Here is a 23871-nt window from a genome sequence, read left to right as displayed (position 1 = left end):
TTATTATACCAATTGGCATTGCTGGCCCACACTGGAGCTTCTGGGTATGAAAGATGGATCAATGGATCTACTTAATCTAATCCTAAACTATCCACTTCAAGTCTAGATCAGTTAGAAAGCCAGAGCAAACTTCAAGCAGTATCAAGTTCTGAAGTTCTACTACTTATTTTACACTCTGTTCCATCCTCAGGCTTCCAAACCACTAAAGTAGTGACAACAAAGCCAGGTGGAACATCAGACAACCATAATTCTCTGTTAGAGCTCTTGGATGATCAAAAGTCTTGCCCTCTAAAAATCACTTCAGGATGACTAATCAGCCTGGACTGGACAAATGCACTCATTTAGAAGCTCAGGAGCCACTCCAGAATGAATTTTCCCTTTTTCTGCCATTTAATTATTCCTACCTCATATATTCTTGTTACTTCCTTTTCCTCGAATTATGACACTAGTTTCCTAATTGGTTTCTTTGCCTCTAGTCTCCACTTTCCAACTAATTCCTTACAGTACTATTATATTTATTTTTCTAAGTACGAGTATAGGATCTGATATCTACTGCTGGGTTTATTTCCTAGCACCCTTATGTGACCTCAGGCAACTTAACTTCTCTGGGCCTTAGTTTTCTTATCTTAGTTTTCTTATCTTAGTAAGATGAAAACCCTCATAGAGGTGTTTGAGCATCCTGAGATTTTGGTATTCGAGGGTCTGGCGGGGGTGGGGGTCGGGTAGGAGGGGTGGTGGTCCTAGAACCAATCCACTGTGCGATGACTGCAAATATCAAAAAATCAAAATCATTCCTATGTATCTTTTTTTTTTTTGGCTGTGTTGGGTCTTTGTTGCTGCGTGCGGGCTTTCTCTAGTTGCGGTGAGCAGGGGCTACTCTTCATTGTGGTGTGTGGGCTTCTCATTGTGGTGGCTTCTCCTATTGCAGAGCACGGGGCTCTAGGCGTGCAGGCTTCAGTAGTTGTAGCACGCGGGCTCAGTAGTTGTGGCTCGCGGGTTCTAGAGCACAGGCTCAGTAGTTGTGGCGCATGGGCCTAGTTGCTCCACGCCATGTGAGATCTTCCTGGACCAGGGTTCGAACCCGTGTCCCCTGCACTGGCAGGCGGATTCTAAACCACTGAGCCACCAGGGAAGTCCCATTCCTATATATCTTTGATCAAACCTTTTCATTTGACTCTCAGGAATTTTTTCACATCCAAATTGATGTATCTGCCTTTTCAAGGAAACAGGTTTCTTTTTGTTTTTGTTTGCTTAAACACAATAATTTATCGATTCTAAGACATATTTTTCCTTACTGCATCTCTGAAATCAGTCTGTATCATAAAATTAATGACATATCACAATCTCTTTTGGCCAGATAGATTATTGCTTGTGCATGTACAAAAATGAGGAATTCCAGTTTTAAAATCTGAAGAGTGATTGCCAGTGGCTTGAAAGTCCCAAGGACAATTATACAGCATTCTTTTAGACACTGACAACCAAATAGTTGTGGGAGAGATGGAGAGTAGCAAATTGAATATATTTGTCAATATCCTTGAGACAGGAATCAAACATAGGTTAACTCTACACAACTACAGCACCAGCTTAAGACACCAAAAGTAACAGCTTTATAAAAAATATCTTTTCTTTTTTTACTTTTTTCCAGTTTTATTGAGATTGACATATAACACTGTGTAAGTTTAAGATGCACAACATAATTATTTGATACATGTATCTATTGTGAAATGATGAGCACAATGAGTTTAGTTAACGTCCAACACTTCACTAGTTATATTTTTTTTCTTGTGACGAGAACTTTGAAGATCTACTCTCTTAGCAACTTCAAATATATATACAGTACTGTTAACAATAGTCACCATGCTGTACAATATATCCCCAGAACTTATTTATCTTATAATTGGAAGTTTACACCTTTTGGCCATCTACTCAATTTTCCTGCCCCCAAACCCCGGAAGCAGTTTTTTTATGAGTCCAATTTTCAGACTCTACTAAGCACAAACCTGTATCCATCTCCATATTTCTCACTGTTTTTTTCTCTTCTGCGCCTTTGTTTCTCTCGCCGAGCCTCAATTCGTCGCTTTTCTTCTTCTTCATTTTTAGGATCTGTTTTTGCTAGGGGATCAGACAAAAAAGTTAAAACTAAAAATCATTTTTCCATTCTCCTTTTCCAGTCCCCAGTTCATAAACTATAGACATACAAGATTTACTTGATGGTCATTATCTAAATTGAACTCACCAGAAAAATCAGAATTTGAGATTACCCATCATTTCTGAAACTTCATTCATGTGAATAACATCATCATGAACTTTGCCTATTTAATTCTCACCTATGTTATTATCTGCTACATATTTTTCTCTAGATCTGCTCATTTTTTCTTATCCTCATTTTAAGCAATAATATCCACATCACCTAAAATAATTTTGAATACCACACTCTGGGAAACACTGAAATAACCTGACCTCGCATGAATGTGGAAAAACAATGAGCACTAGAAAGAGAGCCTTGGATACAAAAACTCATTTATTATAGCAGCTCTCCCAAAATTTCTTAAAATGTATAAACTCTAAAACAAAAGCAGATTCTTCCTCTTTTTCTCAAAACATGCCTTAATGTGAATACACAGTACAAAATGCACTATTTTAACCATTTCAAAGTGTACCATTTAGTGGCATTAAGTGCATCACAGTGTTGTGCAACCATCACCACTATTTAGTTCCAGAACTTTTTAATCACTCCAAAGAAAAACCCCATACCCATTAAGCAGTCACTAAAGCACCTGGTAAAACTACCAATCTGCTTTCTGTCTCTACAGATTTCCCTATTCTGGATATTTTACATAAACAAAGGATACAATATGTGGCCTTTTTTTGTCTGGCTTCTTTTATTTAGCATAATGTTTTCAAGGTTCACCCACACGTTCTACCATGTATCAGTACCTCCTTCCTTTTTATGGCTGAATAATATTCCATTGTGCGAATACACATTTTTTTTCATCCATTCATCTGTTGATGAACATTTGGATTGTTTCCACCTTTTAACACTTGTGAATGATGCTGTTATGAATATTTATATACAAGTTTTTGTTTGAATACTTCTTTTCAATTCTTTGAAGTATGCATCTAGGAGTGTAATTGTCAGTTCATATGGTCAGTCTACGTTTAGTCATTTGAGGAACCACCAAACTGTTCCCCACGGCAGCTGCACCACTTTACATTCCCACCAGTAATGTATGAGGGTTCTAATTTCTCCACATCCTCGTCAATACTTGTTATTTTCTTTTTTTTCTTTTTAAGGCCATCGACTTCACATGGTGTGAAGTGGTATCTCATTGTATTAAAAGAAAAAGGTTCTTTCTTATAATACAATTAACTTTAGACTTAAAAAAAAAACGCATCTGCCCTCAAACTTTTCCTTTTATACATTGTTTATCCTTTTGGATTACCTTTGGAAAAATATCTAATACAAAATCATGAACACCTGGGGATTTCATAAACTTAACAGTAAACAAATATTAAGTACTTGCTATGCATACAGTGGGATGTTTCAAAATGATATAAAATCAATACCTTAAAATTCAATATCTAGATTATTTTTCATCATTTTATAAGAGCTTAAATGTACATTATTATTTTATTAACCATTTTCAATATCCTCCTTCAGTTCCCCTCAAATCCTCACTCTGTAGAAAATCCACTTGTACATGACCTTAAACTACAAGCAATTCCATTTCCCTTCATGTGCTAAAACTACGATATATGTTGTACCTCTATCCAAATGACTGAATATGGTTCCTTTCCTACTGCTTTTCAACAAATCAGATAGTCTATATACTACAGTGTAGCAAGACTTCTTATTCCTAAATATTCAGCAGACATCTTTCAGAATGCCACCTCACACCTAACAGTGAAAGCCTGATTTGACTATAGGATTTTGGCTTCATTGTTAGTTATACTACACTGCTCTCTCAAGTTTTGCTAAAAAGAAAAAAAAAGTTGGGTCACATATAGCTGCTTTAGTGGCAAATCAGTTTCTGAATCAAACTTTGCAATATTTATTTAACTATACCTGCAAAATATATCTTTGAAATCTATCCCAAGAGGATCAACTGAATTGCCTAGTCTAGAAATATTTAGAGTACACAATTCAGTAAATAGCAATCTATCAACTAACACAGTATAAAAGTTATCCTTACTAACACACCTCTACCTATTATCAGGTTTCCTGAATTCCAGAATATTGCTATTTTTTACTAAATAATATAGATGTCCAATGCAAAGCATGGCAGGAAAAGTAGATTTAAGAATAGTATTTAAACCGTTCCTGAGTCTTGCATTATAACTTATAATTTTAAGGGAAAAAAATCCAACATTTGCAATTTCAATTATTTTTTCAAATATGATATATTAAAATGTCTGTAATGTTGTAATTAGATTAAAAAAGACACTATCAAACTCTGAGAGGAAAACATAGGCAGAACACTCCATGACATAAATCACAGCAAGATCCTTTTTTTTTGACCCACCTCCTAGAGAAATGGAAATAAAAACAAAAATAAACAAATGGGACCTAATGAAACTTAAAAGCTTTTGCACAGCAAAGGAAACTATAAACAAGATGAAAAGACAACCCTCAGAATGGGAGAAAATATTTGCAAATGAAGCAACTGACAAAAGATTAATCTCCAAAATATATAAAAAGCTCATTCAGCTCAATAACAAAAAAACAAACAACCCAATCCAAAAATGGGCAGAAGACCTAAATAGACATTTCTCCAAAGATATACAGATTGCCAACAAACACATGAAAGGATGCTCAACATCATTAATCATTAGAGAAATGCAAATCAAAACTACAATGAGATATCATCTCACACCAGTCAGAATGGCCATCATCAAAAAATCTACAAACAATAAATGCTGGAGAGGGTGTGGAGAAAAGGGAACCCTCTTGCACTGTTGGTGGAATGTAAATTGATACAGCCACTATGGAGAACAGTATGGAGGTTCCTTAAAAAACTAAAACTAGAACTACCATATGACCCAGCAATCCCACTACTGGCCATATACCCTGAGAAAACCATCATTCAAAAAGAGTCATGTGGGCTTCCCTGGTGGCGCAGTGGTTGGGAATCTGCCTGCCAATGCGGGGGACACGGGTTCGGGCCCTGGTCTGGGAAGATCCCACATGCCGCGGAGCGGCTGGGCCCGTGAGCCACAACTGCTGAGCCTGCGCGTCTGGAGCTTGTGCTCCTCAACAAGAGAGGCCGCGACGGTGAGAGGCCCGCGCACCGCGATGAAGAGTGGCCCCCACTTGCCACAACTTGAGAAGGCCCACGCACAGAAACGAAGACCCAACACAGCCAAAAATAAATAAATAAATAAATAAATAATTAAAAAAATATATTCTTATAAAAAAAAAAAAAAAAAAGAGTCATGTACCAAAATGTTCATTGCAGCTCTACGTACAATAGCCAGGACATGGAAGCAACCTAAGTGTCCATCAACAGATGAATGGATAAAGAAGATGTGGCACATATATACAGTGGAATATTACTCAGCCATAAAAAGAAATGAAATTGAGTTATTTGTAGTGAGGTGGATGGACCTAGAGTCTGTCATACAGAGTGAAGTAAGTCAGAAAGAGAAAAACAAATAACAGTACGCTAACACATATATATGGAATCTAAGAAAAAAGAAAAAAGTTCATGAAGAACCTAGGGGCAAGACGGGAATAAAGACACAGACCTACTAGAGAATGGACTTGAGGATATGGGGAGCAGGAAGGGTAAGCTGTGACAAAGTGAGAGACTGGCATGGACATATATACACTACCAAACGTAAAACAGATAGCTAGTGGGAAGCAGCCGCATAGCACAGGGAGATCAGCTTGGTGCTTTGTGACCACCTAGAGGGGTAGGATAGGGAGGGTGGGAGGGAGGGAGATGCAAGAGGGAAGAGATATGGGAACATATGTATAACTGATTCACTTTGTTATAAAGCAGAAACTAACACACCATTGTAAAGCAATTATACACCAATAAAGATGTTAAAATATATATATATATCTTATTTTTAAAACTGGATGTAAAAAGTTTGAAAACCTGGACTAGAAAAATTTGGAATATTCATTCATTACAATGATCTTAACCTCCTCCAGTCCCAACAAGATTAGGCAATCAAATATTAATTCTAAAGAAGAGAGTAATTGTTGCCCCCTTGCAATATCACCTAACTTGGAAAAATAAAATGCTTTTCAGTCATCAAGGCAAAAATAAAATAAATATAAAAAACAAAAAATAATTCAGTGTACAGTCGAAAACAGGCAAAGTATTTGTTGTATATTATTTTGCTATTATGTTTTCACAAAGAATGCTGAGAAAGACATTTCCTTACCTTTTATTTATGTATCCTCTTGACAATCTAATTTGGTCAAATGTACTTGATATCATTTAGAGATACATTACAAAGTTAAATAAAATACAATGACGGAGAAAAGAAACAGAGTAATCTGGCTCTGAACTTTTTTTTTAAGATTTATTGAGATATAATTCAGAATATACCATACAATTCACCCATTTAAAGTATGTAATCCAATGTTTTTTAGAACATTCACAGATATGTGCAAACATTACCATAAGCAATTCTAGAACATTTTCATCACCTTACAAAAAAATCTGGTACCCTGGTATTACTCCCTACACACCCCACAGCCCAAAGCAACCCCTAATCTACTTTCTATCCCTATAGACTTCTGTATTCTACACTTTCAAATGAAAAGAATCACATATGTGGACTTTTGTGACTGGCTTCTTTCACTTCATTAATCTTTTCAAAGTTCATCCAAGTTGTAGCATGTATCAGTACTTCACTCCGTTTTATGGCTGGAAAATATTCTACCATTCTATTCTGCATGGACGTACCACATTTTGTTTATCCATTCATCCACTGATGAGCATTTGGGTTGTTTCTACCTTTTGGCTACTATGAACAATGATGTTATATGTATCCGTACACAAATTTTTGTGCGGACATATGTTTTCATTTTTCTTGGTATATACCTAGGAGTGGAACTGCTGGATCATATGGTAATTTGTTTAATCATTTGAGGAACTGTTTTCCAATGTGCCTGGACCATTTTACATCCCCACCAGTGGTATAAGAAGGCTCTAATTTCTCCACATCCTCGCTAAGACTTGTTATTATCTTTTTGATTCTAGCCATCCAGGTGAGTATGAAGTGGTATCTCATCGTGGTCCTGATTTAAATTTCCCTGATAACTAATTGTTGGGCACTTTTTCATGTGCTTATTGGCTATCTGTATATCTTTCTGGGGAAAATGTCTGTTCAGATGCTCTGCTCACTTTTTTCAATTGGGCTATTCGTCTTTTTACTGAGTTTAAAAATTCTATATATTCTAGACACAAGTCGCTTATCAGATATATAATTTGCAAATATTTTGTCCTACTCTGTGAGCTGTCTTTTCACTCTCTTGATGTGTCCTTTGAAGCACAGAAGTTTTTAATTTTGATAAAGTCCAATTTACCTATTTTTTATTTGGTTGCTCATTCTTTTAGTGTCATATCTAAGAATTCCTTGCCAAATCCAAAGCCATGAAGACTTACCCGTTTTCTTCTGAGAGTTTTATAGTTTCAGTCCTTGCATTTAGGTGCTGCATTTTAGCTTGTGCATGTGGCAATCCAGTTGTTCCAGCACCATTTGTTGAAAAAACTATTCTCTCCTCAATGAATAATTTTAGCATTTTTGCTAAAATAAATTTGACCATAGATTTATGAGTTTATTTCTGGACTCTCAATTCTATTCCATTGATCTATATGTCTGTCCTTGTGCCAGTACCACTCTGTCTTGATTACTGTGGCTTTGTAGTAAGTTTTGAAATCACGAAGTAATGAGTCTTTCTATTTTGTTCTTCTTTTTTTAGGATTGTTTTGGCTATTTTAGGTCCCTTGCAGTTCCCTATGAATTTTAGAATCAATTTGTCAATTTTTGCAAAGAAGTCAGGTGGCATTTTGATAGGGATTGGGCTGAATCAGTAGATCAGTTTGGAGAGTATTACGATCTTAATAATGTTAAGTCTTCTGATCTATGAACATTTATTTAGTATTCCATTTATTTAGATCTTCTTTAATTTCTTTCAACGTTTTACAGTTTTCAAAGTATAAGTTTTGCACTTCTTTTGGGTTTTTTTAATTTATTTATTTTATTTATTTATTTTTGGCTGCGTTGGGTCTTCATTGCTGCACATGGGCTTTCTCTAGTTGCAGCAAGAGGGGGCTACTCTTCATTGCAGTGTGCTGGTTTCTCATTGTGGTGGCTTCTCTCATTGTAGAGCGCAGGCTCTAGGTGCACGGGCTTCAGTAGTTGTAGCATGCAGGCTCAGTAGTCGTGGCTCACGGGCTCTGGAGCGCAGGCTCAGTAGTTGTGGCACACAGGCTTAGTTACTCCGCGGCATGTGTGATCTTCCTGCACCAGGGCTCGAACCCGTGTCCCCTGCATTGGCAGGCGGATTCTTAACCACTGCACCACCAGGGAAGCCCTGCACTTCTTTTGTTAAATTTATTCCTGAGTATTCAATTCTTCTTGATGCTAACTGATTTAAATTGTTTTCTTAATTTCATTTTCAGACTGGCTCTCAATTTTTAACACTGTAAAAATGGAAATATGATTATCTCTAAGAATAATCATGTCCAGAAGATAAAAAGCAAATTAATTTTCTAGAAGAATACACAGCTTTTCCTGGTACCAAGGACCATGAAAAATTTCTTGCCTTTGACCTCATGAAGGGGATTCTATGTAATGTAACATACCACTTCTTCAATAATATATCCAACAATAAATATAACACCCAAGAAAGGAGTCTGAATCAAAATCATGTGTGAGGTCTTTTTAAAAATATAGACGTTCTGGCTCCACCCTAAATCAAGATTTAGCGAAGAGGGGTGAACCAGGGCATGTGAATTTAAAAAGTATCTTTCGGTAATTTTGATATCCATGACTGATTAGGGCATCTGCAGATCTGATTTCTACAACTGCAATTATTATACTGTTTCTCTATATGAACATGAAAAAATTATCTAAATGCACTGAGTTAAAAAAAATAAAAAGTACCTTGAACCATAGCAAGGTTATGTTTTCTTACTTACTGGGTGATTTGCTGAGGCTCATCTTCTCCACAGGTTTTGCTAGCTTGGGTTTCTTGATAAAGGTTCCACCAGGCTTATTAAATGGTTGCATCATTTTTCTCTTTATTCCTCTTGCAGCAGTAACTGTCACATTGGTGGGTTTGTTTTGATAGTCAACAACAATTCCAGGTCTATGAATGCTTCCAAAATCACTCATATGCTGCAAATTTGTGAAATCAAGAAATATTAGCACAATATCCAAAGATAACATATGAATTCATATATAATTTACATGTTACCTATCTAAAATTTTTCACCTGAAAATCCCTCAGAATGTAACTAAATTTTACAAGTCCACTCTGAATAAATACATTGAAAAACTTTGTAAATTATTACATGAGCTCAAATCCACTGAATTAGTATTTTTATTTCCAGAAGAACAAATATGAATATTTCCTATTTTTTGATTCTTACAATTCAAAATTACTTGAGATCATAAACAACATATGTGCCTGTCAGAATATTACCACTTGTACAACTCTCTGACAACTCCTCTTCAGAGTTCCTAATCGATGTTTTCCCATGAAAAGACCTTAAAAGAAATCTTTATTTTACTAAAACCTGGCTTAAAACTAAGATACACAAAGACGACCATATTTGAAGTTTGAAGTAAAAAAAGATCCAGAAATGATTTAGGATTTCTCCCTGCTGAAAAAGGGATGAGAAGGCGAGATGGAACATTAGTATGAAATAGGAGAGTTAAAGCATAACCATGCATCAACTTCCAAGACACACTTCAGATAAAGAATTGCATCTGACGTTCCATTCACATTCTTACCTAGAGAAACATTCTGACCCAGAAGCCCAAGAAGCAAAAGTTTACAGACGAAGAGTCATGCAACAAACGACTCTTTGTGTCCCTTCCTCTTCTCTTGTCGTTAACAAAATCCACTACACCAAGAGGCCACATGTTCATAGAAATTTACTCTACTAACCCTACTTTTAGAAGATAAAGATTGAGGAGCAATCTGAAGAGAAGGATCCAATGGGAATTGTACAAGTGAAGATTAAAAAAGAAAGCCCTATTGATTCATCTATGTCATTAACAGGAAGAAAGAAAGAAAAGTCCATTCCGACTAGAATGGTGGAAACAAAGAACAGGAATACCTGTTTTTCTATCATGAAAACAAAATTGATATTTGAAGTCTCATTGAGAAAAAAATCATTTGCCTAATGGAAAACGTTAAGAGTTTTCCAAATTTTCCAACTGGAATAGATTTTCAATTTCAAAACCCAAAGCCTATTATCCCAACTATTTTCAATTAATCTACAATCATGAAGCATGGTAGAATAGCAACATATCAGTTGCTTACATTTGTATATTATGCTTAGGAATACCTATCTAACCTAGTAGACTTGAATAAATTAGTGTTTCCAGGTAATTTACATAGTCACATCAGAAAAATCTTCATCAATTATCCATTAAAGGTGCAATGCATTTTACATAAGTAAAGAGTAACTGTTATAAATGCAAAATTTCTACACAAGTATGACAAACTACACTGATGTACCAAAGGCTAGTGAGCAGTCAAAAATATGTGCCCTACAGCATTTTTTATCAGAAGTACTTTCCTCTGCAAACAGAATATTAAGAGCAACTGACTTAAAAAGAATAAAACACTCCTCACATTATAGCAAAAATACAATATTCTTTACAGGATCAAAGTGCATAATAACTCCACAATCTACATACACTTACTAGGTAAAATTTCATGTCAGTCAAGTTACCTGAGGATGTAAGGCATAATCTTTATACTAGATATCCTGAAATTAAATACTTGAAGACTAGTATATTTACTCATTTAAGCAGTAATTTACAAAATATTACTTCCTAGGAAGAAGCCGTAGACGTGTTTATACAGGGAGGAAATTATTTCTCAATAGTAAAACTAGTGACACAGGTAAAACAGAACACCCAGCAATAAGACATACTGTAAGAGAGTAAGTTAGCAAAATTATACTGACCACAAATCATCTACAACCTATTATACATATCAACTTCTTCACCATGTAAACATGGCTAAGCTACCCTCAACTATCACCGACTTTTAGTCTCTTGTGTTTAATGTGAAACATGAAGCTTTGAAGAAATTCTACGTGCTAGAGTTTAGCAGCAAAGTATACACATTTTATCATACATTGCACCTTTAACCTACTCAAAAACTCCAAAAGGGTTCATTACCTTTACATAATCCAAGAACTGTCCCACTAGCAAAACTGCTAGTGTTTACAAGGAAAAATGCAACTCCTTTTAACCCCTTTTAGACCAAACCTAATATCCTCACCTTTTTAATAAAGGGATATTTGGCAAAACTTTATGAACAGTCATCTCACACTGCCACGTATTTTCTGAGGTGGAAAAACTTTTATAGGCAACCTAAAAATTATGCTTAGGACTCAGCTTTTCTTCAAAATACACTGGGATGAACAGTGTTTATTCTAGTTGAAAACCATGGTCTTGAAAGGGTTTAAAAGAGTGACTAGTGAAAAGAATCTGAAAAGATTCTGTTGTACTTACTCCTCGGCCTCGGCCTCTGCCTGTTGATGGTCCTCCAAAAGCATCATAGTTTCTGCTTCCAAACGTACTTTCAGGATAAGCAGGCGTTCCTCTCCCCCGAGAGCCTACAGGTGCAGGCTTCATATGGGGTGAAGAAAAACTGCTGTAGGAAGAGTAATTCTCTCTTCCTCTGTCCTCCATAAACCCAGGCCTCAATTTTGAACGGGAGTAAGGTGCTTCCCAGCTAGACCCGCCCTGGTTTCTACCTCCGAAAGAGTCAAGGCTATTCCGGTAGGAGCTCTCAAATCGACCACCATAACTACCTCCGAAGCGGCTTTGTTCGGGTTCATTAAAACCATAGCCAGATCTGTACAGATCTCGCCCACCCAGAGAAGACCTGGAGTCGTAAGACTCATAAGGTCCAAACCTGGAAGAGTTGCACAGTGAGGGAAAAAACAAAAGTAAGCTTACTAATGTTAGACAATTCAAAAGACAAATTATCAGATGACATTTATCAACTAAAATTCATTTATACCATATTGGTTTGCACAGTTCTACTTTTGTTCACACTTGATTAGGGCTGGGCAGTTCAACATGAGACCAGATAGAAAGCTATCTGAGTCAGTGTTTAAATATGAATTGAGTTAAGTAAACCTTAGCTTAAAAATCTGCTTTTTGGCAGCTTTCTATTTTATTAGAAAGAAAAGATTTGTCTGTCATTATTTAAGCCCAGCCCTAGTCTTGGGAAAAGTCATTTGTTAAAGTTCACAAACTACTCAAACTTTCTTTGAATCCATCCCTAATACTGGAAAATACAAAATATTTACAATATTTTGGCTTTCAATAGGGACACAAATTGAAGACTACACAGATGTAGGCTACTTGTGACACAGAAGAGATCCATTTGCACCCCCAATAATCTATATGACAAAACTGCTTCATTGTGTCTACAGCAGTCAAAATTGGGAGAATTAGCTGGTTATAAAGTTTGGCAACCTGCCAAACTTTGGTTAAGGTCAATAATCAATCCTCAGTCACTTTTTACTTGTAGACTAATAAATCTAACAAATCTAGAAGAATAAGCACATAAAATAGAACATAAAAGTAAAAGACCACCAACATATACCCTCTGCATATGAATTTTCAAGGCAGATTAGAAAGAATACATTTTATAAGGTCTTCAATTATTTGAAAAATTATTCCCTATTATCAAAAAATTATTCCCTAGTATCACATAAAATTATCACATAAAGCTACTCTAAAAAAGGGAGTGTACAGTCTCCTCAAGGTTTTAATAGAGTCAACAGAAGAAACAAATCATCTTACTTCTCACCAAAGCATGGATTACAAAAGTCGCTTATCTTACAACATAGTTTTATAAAGGCCCACAATTACACGAGATAAATGATAACATCTACATAGTTTACGCACATTACATTTACAATGTAATAGGGCAGGAAGAGATATGGTAAAAACATTTAAATGTGTTACATTACTTCAATTATTTACAGATCACTAAATAGAAGGTACTATTTACTTCTGAATCCTAGTAACCATATAAAAATTATTCCTCTTTTCAACTACATTTTTCAAAACATCTATCATGTAAGCAAAATTGTTGTATCTATTTTCTTGATTTTTCTCTACTATAAACCATAATGGCACACTTGAAGCAGAAAAAAGAAAAGTAAGCATCATTCGGTCCATCCTTAAGGAATCCAGATCCTTCAATTTATGAAGAAGGACAATACTTTCAAATGTTTCCTAACTAGTTTTACTTATATCTAGTAGGAATCTTTGTGCCTCAAAAAGTAGACCCCCCTTGACCTGAAATGTGGTCAACCCTAAAGCCTGTAGGAGTTCAACTAGGTTTAAGCTTTACACAGCATTAACAGTGAAACATAAGTACAATCTAAATTCTACTGCATTAAAATAAGCAAAGGTATCATACTCATGGCTTTAGTATAATGTTCCTAGTCTAGAGCACAAGTGTTTCTGGTATAAGCAGTACCTGCCAATAAATAATCTGGACATGATTTAAAGAACACTTTTATTATTACAATATGCTCTTGTAACTTACTTTAAAATTAAAATTAAAATTAAAAGAATAACTATTTTAAATGTTTCTTAGAAATTGAATGTTGCTAGACTGGTTCAGTTAAACCCATTCTAGTCAAAGACTGCTTTGCTGCTTTATAGTAGTAAAGATTTTTGGAAATTCATAACAAAAAGCTTCACAAGTAATATTTCCAATAACACTTTTATATCATTTGTTCAGGACACTCTGATTGGTAAGCAGTTAAAAGTAAAAGAAGTAAAAAAAAAAAAAAAATGCTCACTGCTAAAGACAGAAAATCTTACTCTATTATAATGAAATGATAAAGGTTTTCCTGAGATTTTCCTAATGTCTGCCAGTGATGCTGAGATAATTTTTAGAACCATTAACACCTTTCAACATTTAAGGTGATTCTAAATAGCAAAGTTCAAGTAGCGTCACATGCCTAAGGAATAGGAAATTAGAATATCCAGAATCTTACAGTCATCTAATTATTTGGCCAAGTGATGAAGCAATTTACCTGCTACCCCCACCACCACCACTGTGACTGTCCATGCCATATGACTGGTTTAGGTAGGAGTCCATGGATCTTTGACCCCCACAGGATCCATGGCCATAGTCACGATCCATCCCTACAAAGAGTTTAAAAAGAAAAAAATTAAATGACGCTCACCTTTACTGGCACTCAAAAGAAGAATTTTTAGATAAATATCCTTGAATGTCAGACCTCCATAAGATCCGGGGCCATAATCACGATCCATTCCTAAAAGAGTCAATAGCAAAAGGTCAGTAAGATACCATTCTCTTCAGGAATCTTTGCATAAAACACAAGATATTCATATCAATCATTAATTAATGATGTTAATTCATCATTAACATTTAAGCTAAAGTCACAATAGACACTGAAGGAAAAAACACACAGATTATAATCTATTGAAAAATCAGATTTGCTAATGAAACCTAATTTTTCAAAGAAAAACATTATCAATTAAAAGGTTCTATATTAAAATTATCTTCAATATAGCCAATGTTTATTTGACTAGGGTACTACCACAAGGCCCTGTGTTAGGTGCTACATGGTACATAATTAATAATTCCTATTCTCAAGAAAAGTCAGTATTTAATAATGTCAAAAGGAAAAGTTTTTGTTACAAGTATAGTCTTCTACATCTAACTCCTCTCAAAATGTCTAAAAACTCAGAAGCAGCCACATTTTAAATTAGCCCAACTGAAATTAGTTCATACAGTAACTGAAATTGGTATCTTTAAAAAGTAAAATCAGAGTAGGGCCTATCTGTGGTACAGTGCCTATAAATAATGACTCAACAAATATTTAAATCCTCAAATACTTTGAATAAAGGGAATGAATGTGAATTCTAGCAATGCAGACACTAAAAAAAATTATGATACAATTGAGGCACTTAAGTATATTTTATTACACTGTAATTCCACTTATATCCCAACCTCTGACATGAAAAACAAATACAACAAAAGAGGTAATAAAATTAATTTACTATGATTATAAAACTGAAAAAATTTAAAAACCATTCAGAATGTGTTTCCTATAAAGTCCTTTAAGATCCTTCATTTATCACCCTCTCCAAGTTTTATGCACTAATAAATGTAAGAATATACACGGAGCAAATACATTAATTTTTATTTTTTAAAAACACTAAATTTTAATTGTAATCATATAAATATGATTTCTGGTCCTAACAACAAAATCTTGCAACTTTAAACCTGAAAGCAACCTAAATGATCAAATTTAATCGTTTCATGTTATAGATTATGGAACTAAAAAGTCCAAAGAGATGAAATGATTTTCCCAAAGTCTCATAAATAACCACCCCTCTAGCTTGGAAAATCTGAATAACTCAATAAACCAGTACTTTTCAAATAACTAATGCCTGATATTACAAGATCATAAATCGTAAAAAGATCCATTCAAAGTGCAAGGCATACAAATGGATTTTAATAGAACAAAAAGTTTATCAATATACAGAAAGTACTGAGATATTTTACATTGTTTTTTGTTCATACTAAGACTTCAAGTCAAGTTCATACTAAGACTAAGACAGCATACCTCAATTCAGACTCTCCACATTGCAAGTGCTCAATAGTCATATGAGGTTGGTGTCTACCATATCAGATAACACAGTTCTAGACTGATAAAATAGTCAGTTATCTGTCTTTAGAGTTGGTAATTATACAATATAATTTGCTCATATCTCATATAGGGGACAATTTCGACATTAAAATAAAGTTTTCAAAATAAAAAGCTTTCCTCTAAAGGCCTCATATTAAAACGTAATTTTAGAGTTAGGTTCAGTTAGGTACACAAAACAAAAAAACTTGTATTTTGTTATTTCTGCTCATTTCTATTTTGAGTCAGCAGAGGCTGCCTTTGGATACTAAATCTTTCAGTTTTTTGATTCTGTGTGTTTTTATTTCACTACAGAGTCATAAATTACTAACATTTATTGAACACTCACCTTGTGCCAGGCACTGTGGAGTACACAAAAATTAAGAGCTATCTTTATATAGCAATGACTTGGGCTTACTGTTCATACTACTGTTACTATTCAGTTAATTAAAAAGGAAAAGAGGAAAAATCTTTATACGTATTGCATATAATCAGTGTGATTATAGGGATATAGATTCTATAAGATGACCATTTATATATAAACAATATTTTTCCAGGTTACGGAATGAATTTAAAAATCACTTTAAAAATAAAGTTGTAAGACTATAACATACCTTTACTATTAATATTAAATGAGAACAAGGATATACTGTACAACACAGGGAATGCAGCCAGTATTGTACAATAACTATAAATGGAATATAACCTTTAAAAACTGTGAATCACTATGTTATACACCTGAAACATATAGTATTCCATCAACTATTTCTGAATAAAAAAATATATTAAATGAAAGTAACTCACTCAAAAATTAAACTGACATATTTTAAATCAAATCTATTCTATTGCTTTGATTACGCTATCATATAAATGATAAGCTCAACAAATGTTAAAACTCATGTATAATTAAATCACAAGATAAGAGCTGTGGAGTAGTATGAAAAAACAACTGACTTATGATCAAAGTAACTAACAAGTTGTATGACACTAAATTGTGAATGAGACCACTTTTTACCACCTCCACACTACTAGCATCATGGTGCATGCCACCAGCATCTCTCACCTACATTATTGCAACAGCCTCCCAACTGGTTTTCCTGCTTCCACTTCTGCTCCCTCCCTTTCTGTTTATTGTGAAGAAAATAGCTAGAAGAATTCTGTTAAAATGTAAGTTAAATTATGTTCAATGCTCAGTACTTTCCAATGGCTTCCCATCTTACTCCAAGTAAAAGCTAAAGCCTTAAGATAATCTATAAGGCCCTACACCAGTGGTCCTTACCCACGGGCAATTTTGCCCCCCAGAGGACATTTGGTAATGTCTGAAAACATTTTTGGCTGTCACCAAAATGGGTAGTGGGTGCTACCTGCATCAAATGACACAGGCCAAGGATGCTGCTAAAACATTTCCACAATGCACAGCACATTCCACAACGAAAAATTATCTAGTCCAAAATGTCAACAGTGCCAAAGTTGAGAAATCCTGCCCATTACCTCTTAACTTTATCTATCCCATTGCCTCTTAATTTCATCATCTATGGTCTCCCCTTACTCCACTCTAGCTATACTAGGTTCCTTGCTGTTCCTAGACTACAACAGGCATATATCCATTTTTACACCTGCTATTCCCTCTGCCTGGAATGCTCTTCTTCTGTATCTGTGTTGCTCACACCCTCAACTCTTTCAGGTCTTCACTTTCTATTGCTTCCTAGATATAAGCAAATTGTCTTTGACTTTCAATGCCTTCTGGCTACACCTCACTATTCTAACCTTGTTTTAAGATTACTCAGCAAAAATCATCTGCTGTAGTCAAGCCCATCTTCTTAAGTCTCTCTGAAGCACAGTGTACTCAGCCCTACCTTTGTTCCTGCTTTCCCTCTACCCAAAATGCTTTCCCTTTTTTTGTCTGCTATTTACATAAGAAGAATTATTTTAAAGCAAGAAGGAAATAAGGAGACACTGGAAATACAACTTCCTTCCAAGAAATTTGTATCTTGACATGTTTTCCAGTGTCTTCTACTTCATTTCAGTTGCTGGAAAATACAACACTAACAATCAATGCATTGTTGGCTTCAACTGGTAACTACTACATACCTTTTATTTCCTAAAGTCTACAGCATTCTTCCCCTAGATAGCTTCATGGCTTGCATCCTCATCTCCCTCAAATCTATGCTCAAAAGTTACCCTTTTAGTGAGGCTTTCGCTAGCTAATCTCTTTAAAATTGTAACACACGCACACACACACACACCCTGCCCTGTGTTATTATTCTCCCTAGCAATTGCAATAGTACAATATATATTACTTCTTGTTTACTGTCTATTTCACCCCACTAGACTGTACACTTCACAAAGGCAGGAATATTTGTGCATTTTGGTCACTGCTATATTGCTAGCTCCAAGAACAATATCTGATACATAGCACTCAATAAATATCTGTTGAAGTCAAATTACATCCCTGAAATTAAGTTCCTCATTTATAAAATGTAGATAACTTAGACCTCAAAGTGGTGTCAAGCAGTGGTCTTTACCTAACGGTGCATTCCAAAATCATTCAAAGTAGTTCTTTAAAACTTACATAGTTGGGACCATTTACCCTAAAAATTAAGATTCAAGGGGACTAGAGTATGACCTAAACAGATACACTTTGAAACAGCTCCACAGGGAGTCTAACAATCACCCTTAAATGAGAACCACTATTGGAACTAAAATTAAGAGAAAAATAAGTCATAACATTAGTAAAAAACTAATTTGAAAAGATATATGCACCCCCGTTTTCACTGCAGCATTATTTACAATAGCCAAGATATGGAATAACCCAAGTGCCCATCAATAGATTAATGGATAAAGATAATGTGATGTGATATATATGTATGTATATACATGAAATATTACTTAGCCATGAAAAAGAATGGAATCTTGCCATTTGCAACATGGATAGACCTTGAGGGCATATGCTAAGTGAAATAAATCAGACAAAGAAAGATAAATATTGTATGATTTCACTTATATGTAGAATCTAAAAAAAAACAAATCAAATCAAAACAAAACAAACAAAAAAGCCAAGCTCGTGGATATAACAGATTGGTGGTTGCCAGAGAAGGGGGGTAGGTATAAAAGTGGGTGAAATGGGAGCTTCCCTGGTGGCGCAGTGGTTGAGACTCTGCCTGCCAATGCAGGGGACACGGGTTCGAGCCCTGGTCTGGGAAGATCCCACATGCCGCGGAGCAACTAGACCCGTGAGCCACAACTACTGAGCCTACGCGTCTGGAGCCTGTGCTCCGCTACAAGAGAGGCCGCGATAATGAGGCCCGCGCACCGCGATGAAGAGTGGCCCCCACTTGCCACAACTAGAGAAAGCCCTCGCACAGAAACGAAGACCCAACACAGCCATAAGTAAATAAATAAAAATTAAAAAAAAAAAAAAAAAAGTGGGTGAAATGGGTGAAGGGAGTCAGAAGGTACAAACTTCTAGTTATAAAATAAATAAGTCATGGGGATGTAATGTATAGCACAGTGACTATAGTTTGTAATAGTGTATTGCATATTTGACAGTTGCTAAGAAATTAAATCTTAAAAGTTCTCATTACAGGAAAACTATGTATGGTGATAGATGGTAACTAGACTTATTGTGGTGATCATTTCACAATGTATACAAATATGGGATCATTATGTTGTACACCTGAAACTAATATAATGTTATATGTCAATTATACAAAATAAAAATTATACAAAAATAAAATTATACAAAAATAAAGTGCATGTTTTAAAAAGAAGGTCATAACGTTAGTGACAGAAATTTCTGAAGCTCTTTTTGCAACACTGTACATTAAGAAAATAAACTTCTGGCCCTCTATGATCCTGCATTTCAAAGCCCTATATTTAGGCATTAAATTCAGCTCTCTGTTACATCCTACTGGAGATCATGGCCTTCTATTATTCCAAACCTCTTTGGTAAAAGTACTAGTCCTACTGACTCCAGTTTAAAATCCTGGATTCATTTTTATTCATCCTTCTCAATTTTCTACTCACTACTAGGCAGCCTGAAAGTTTTGCTAATTTTCTCAAGAAATAGCTTAATATTTTTTAAATTACTATCATCACCTCCCAAGTTCAAGGTCTAAAATCCTTACACCTGAATTTACGAAACAGCCTTCTTGATAATTTTCCAGTTTTCAATCTAACCTACATGTGGATGCAAATTAAACTTCTTTTGGTAATTTTATTATATCACTCTGCTTCTCAAAAATATATTTTTCAGCACTCAATATACATTGACTACTTCCTATATGTTTAACCTTTTTAGTCAACATCAAATTCAAAGTTTCTCTAAATTCTTAGAGATGATAAATAGAAATTAACTGAATGTTAATTATTCCCATAAAATGACATGGTCTTCTTTACGTAGTAGTACATTTACTTCAGTTTTATTTAGTGAATATATTACATCCTGTACAACAGTTGAATTTTGCATTTCTCTGGCAATTAGGATATTTAATTCCACTCCCTGGTGTCATTCATATAATGCTTTTTAACCTCTTTGAATTGTTCCATGTTCTCTTTGTGTTATTATCCTGTCTGGTAAAGCCTTAACTCTAATAACTATCAAAACACCACCCCAATTGTATGCTGCATACCTCTTACGATTTTACCTAGCTCTGTAGTCACAACTCTAATGTCATGCTTATGTCAATAAATAATCAGGCTTCTTTATGTGCTCCTCTAGACAGTTCTTTATATACTAACACATTTGGACACATTAAAGCAAATGACCTCAAAAACAAGGTCAAAATGTTACAAAAGAAGCAGTATAAAACAAAGCCAATAATCCACTTAATCTACTTTACTCAATACCAAAACCTCTAATTCAACAAAAATAACTCAGCTAGTTGCTTGTTAAGTCATCACTCAGTGCAGTCAGGGCCTTTTGGAATAAATTAAAGGATTCATAATTCAAATAAAACAGAGTCAAATTAATCTGAATAGCCCTAAGTTTTTCTGATCCCAAATTCTCTAACTCAAATAATATATATATTATAACAACATTAACACTGATACATCAAGAGACCAAACAATGACTGAAACAAGGCACAATTCCCTTTTTACATCGGTACTTTATATGGATGAAGAGAAAAACTGAAATGCATTCCCTTAACTTATTTCAGAGCAAATGAAAGAGGATACTCACCATTAAAGCTCTGATAAGTATTTCTGCAAGCAGAGTGTGTGTAATCTATGAAGACACATTTAACAGAAAGGAATTAGTGCAATATTAGCAAATATCTGAAATTATATACCCATCTACTAAAAACAAACACAATTTTTAAAATGCCATTAATGCAATTATCTGCAAAAATAGGGTGTAAATAATTATAAATATTTCATATGGGAAAATACATAACCCTTTCTTTTCACTATCTCCCCAAATGGCAGGTTTATCATCCAAATCATGGTAATGTAAAAATTAGTTTATAAAACCTAATATATAATAACATCCAAAAAAGGGGATCCAGTACTGATTTATATGGAGTAACAAAAAGGAAGGCAAATATATTATGTATCAAATAATGCAAAAAGCAGGGACATCTGAGAATTGATTCTATGTAATATATAATTTTTTCCAAGTTAATATTTCTTTTAGCACTTAATTTGCTCTCTAAAGATTTCAAGATCTTATCTGAGAAATGTATATACATATAAGTGTATATGTGTGGTGCTATATCTACCCAGGATGTGGCATCATCACCAAAAAATCATATTGATAATTTCTCTGTCAAAACGAATTTGGCAATTGTTAAATTCTTTAGTTAATTTTACTAATAAATATTCAAAGAAAGGAATTTAACAGAGTGGTCATTTGGATACAATAGAATCCAACTACACTACACAGGATTAGTCAAAGTCCAACTAAAACAAAAAAAACACCAGAGTGTGCTACTGTTAATACCTAAACTTCCTGTTTCAAAGTAACTTAAAACTACCCACAAAAGGGTTATTCCAATCCCCTTTCATATACTTAGATTTGATAGCTTTAACTTTTTGTGGCATGAAATCAAATCAAAGATCAAAAGATCATTTAGTCGGACTCACAGCACATTCAAAGATAATTCTGGGGGTTGGGTTAGAGGCTTAGAACTAGGTAGTAAACTGATTTTATTTGGAAATGCCTGGTTACTCAGGACTAAATCCAGTTTATTCACACCCCTTCTCATGTCTCCCTAATGCTGTCATTACGTACTCATGTTACCTTGACACCCGTTCCTATAAAAGTTGGCCAAGATTTGAAGACAAGGCGAAAACCAAATTAATTTTACTTCGTGAGCCTATGAAAATGCTTTATAAAGAACTGGCCTGAGAGACGACTGAAAGGTCCTGCTAAAATACGGTTTATTTAAACAGCAAGTCCAACCCAGGCGGTTGTGCACAGGTCTGAATTTGAAGGGCATGTGATGCTGTGCCGGAACTCTGACTAACTTAAGTCCCATCCATACACCGTCCAGAGAAAAATGCTTTGCTTCACAGACGTATTTCAAATTAGGGATTAAGGCCCGGGCAATGTTTGTCGGTGGATAAATATCCCAGTTTGCTAACCAGAAATACCTTACTTTCCATTCCGGATAGAGATCTACCTATACTTATCACTTACAGATGCCCTTTAAACTCATCTTAAACTAAGACAACCAGGAACACGACCGTGAACAAGCCTATGAAAATCCTATCTGGCGAGAAGTAACCTGGGTTTGGGAATTGACTAAAAGGACGATCTGGATCGCTGCCCACGGCGCGAGCGCGAGCCGCGGCAAGGGAGGCCCGCTCGCCGCTTAGCCCGAGACCGGGAAGTTGGAAGCGTCGGGGCAATTTCCACGCAGCGGGGCGGGGACCAGTCTGGGGCCGAGTCCGGAGGCCGCGGCGCTTTGGGCGCGTCCTTCCCCACACCGAGGCCGGCGCGGAACTCCAGGGTCACGGGCCACAGCGGGCGCCGGGCCGGGGGATCGGGCGCGCGGGTCCCCACAGAGGCCGACTCCGGGCACCGGGCCCGCGGCGGGCGGGCGGCCTCCGGGCCCGCAGAACAAAGCCCACACGGCCATCTTGAGACGGTAAACAGACCCCCGGGGCAGGCCACCCCGCCTCCCGCCGCCGCGGCGACCAGCCAGAGGCCGCGCTTACCGTCCTCGAAGTCCATGGCGGAGGCTCGGGGCCGACGGCCTCGGCGGCGCTGGGCTGAGCTGTGACGGGAGGCGAGCACCCGTGACCCGCGGTTACACACAGCCAGTCAACGCGATCAAGAACGGCGCTACCGGCCCAGGAGCCGCAGGCCACAGCGAGGCTGGGAAGCGGGGCCGGCCGGCACTCCCAACCGTCGCAGCGCGGCCTGCGATTGGCTGGCGCGGGCTGGTGGGCGGGCCCTCGAGTGGGGGCGGGAAGCAGGTCAGCTGTCACGCTCCCAGGTGCTGACCCTCTCGGAGCGGACGAGGGGTAAGGAAGGTGGAAAAAAAAAAGGAGCCCCAGCGACTGGCCGGGGTCGTGGGAAAGAGAGCTGGGTGTTCTGGAAGGTCTGGCTGCGGCCCGCCATGTTTGATTCTGGCAAGAGCGAAAGGATCTGGTTGGAATATCTTCCTCCTGCCCGAACTAATATATTATACCACGTGCCGACATTTTGCTTTTTATTGGCTGGTGATGACTGATCAGAAAATGTTAAAATCCTTATGGAGTTTCTGTCGTGGAGACGCAGAATTCCAGGACGTTTTTAGAACTCTGTGAGCAGAGGAGAACAGATTGCTAAATAGGAAACAATTATGAGTATGATCCAACACAGGCCATGATCAAGTTCTGAGTTTCAAGGTGCAAAATAAAAATGTTTTAAAAGTTAACAGGGAAGATTTGTGGCAGGAGTCATCCAGAACTTGAAGAACAACAACGGGCAAACACACATACATGTTAGCATTGTATTATTGTCACTTTGGAAATAGTGTTGGGGACA

The 23871-nt window shown here is 36.3% G+C and overlaps 1 protein-coding gene across 8 annotated transcripts in view; it reads right to left on the bottom strand.

Moving 5' to 3' along the window:
* Positions 1-23473, bottom strand: part of ZNF326 (zinc finger protein 326) — a 35497-nt gene extending 12024 nt beyond the window's left edge. Inside the window, exons 1-7 of one of the 8 annotated variants that reach the window (XM_036856892.1) lie at positions 23058-23473; positions 21079-21123; positions 14481-14516; positions 14274-14385; positions 11719-12124; positions 9162-9360; positions 2001-2112 (exon numbers count right to left, since the gene is read on the bottom strand). In XM_036856892.1, coding sequence (XP_036712787.1) covers positions 2001-2112; positions 9162-9360; positions 11719-12124; positions 14274-14385; positions 14481-14516; positions 21079-21123; positions 23058-23073 — 926 coding nt within the window. In that variant the 5' untranslated portion in view covers positions 23074-23473. Of the gene's footprint in view, positions 1-2000; positions 2113-9161; positions 9361-11718; positions 12125-14273; positions 14386-14426; positions 14517-21078; positions 21124-23057 lie in introns of those variants that run through there. The other 7 variants (XM_036856902.1, XM_036856894.1, XM_036856912.1 and 4 more) reach the window with 7 other exon arrangements.
* Between the last annotated feature and the right edge of the window lie 398 nt (positions 23474-23871).

This window comes from Balaenoptera musculus, chromosome 1 (assembly GCF_009873245.2).
Source record: "Balaenoptera musculus isolate JJ_BM4_2016_0621 chromosome 1, mBalMus1.pri.v3, whole genome shotgun sequence".
Lineage (NCBI taxonomy): Eukaryota > Metazoa > Chordata > Mammalia > Artiodactyla > Balaenopteridae > Balaenoptera > Balaenoptera musculus.
The sequence above is the reverse complement of the archived record's forward strand: the minus strand, read 5'-3'. Positions and strand labels throughout refer to the sequence as shown.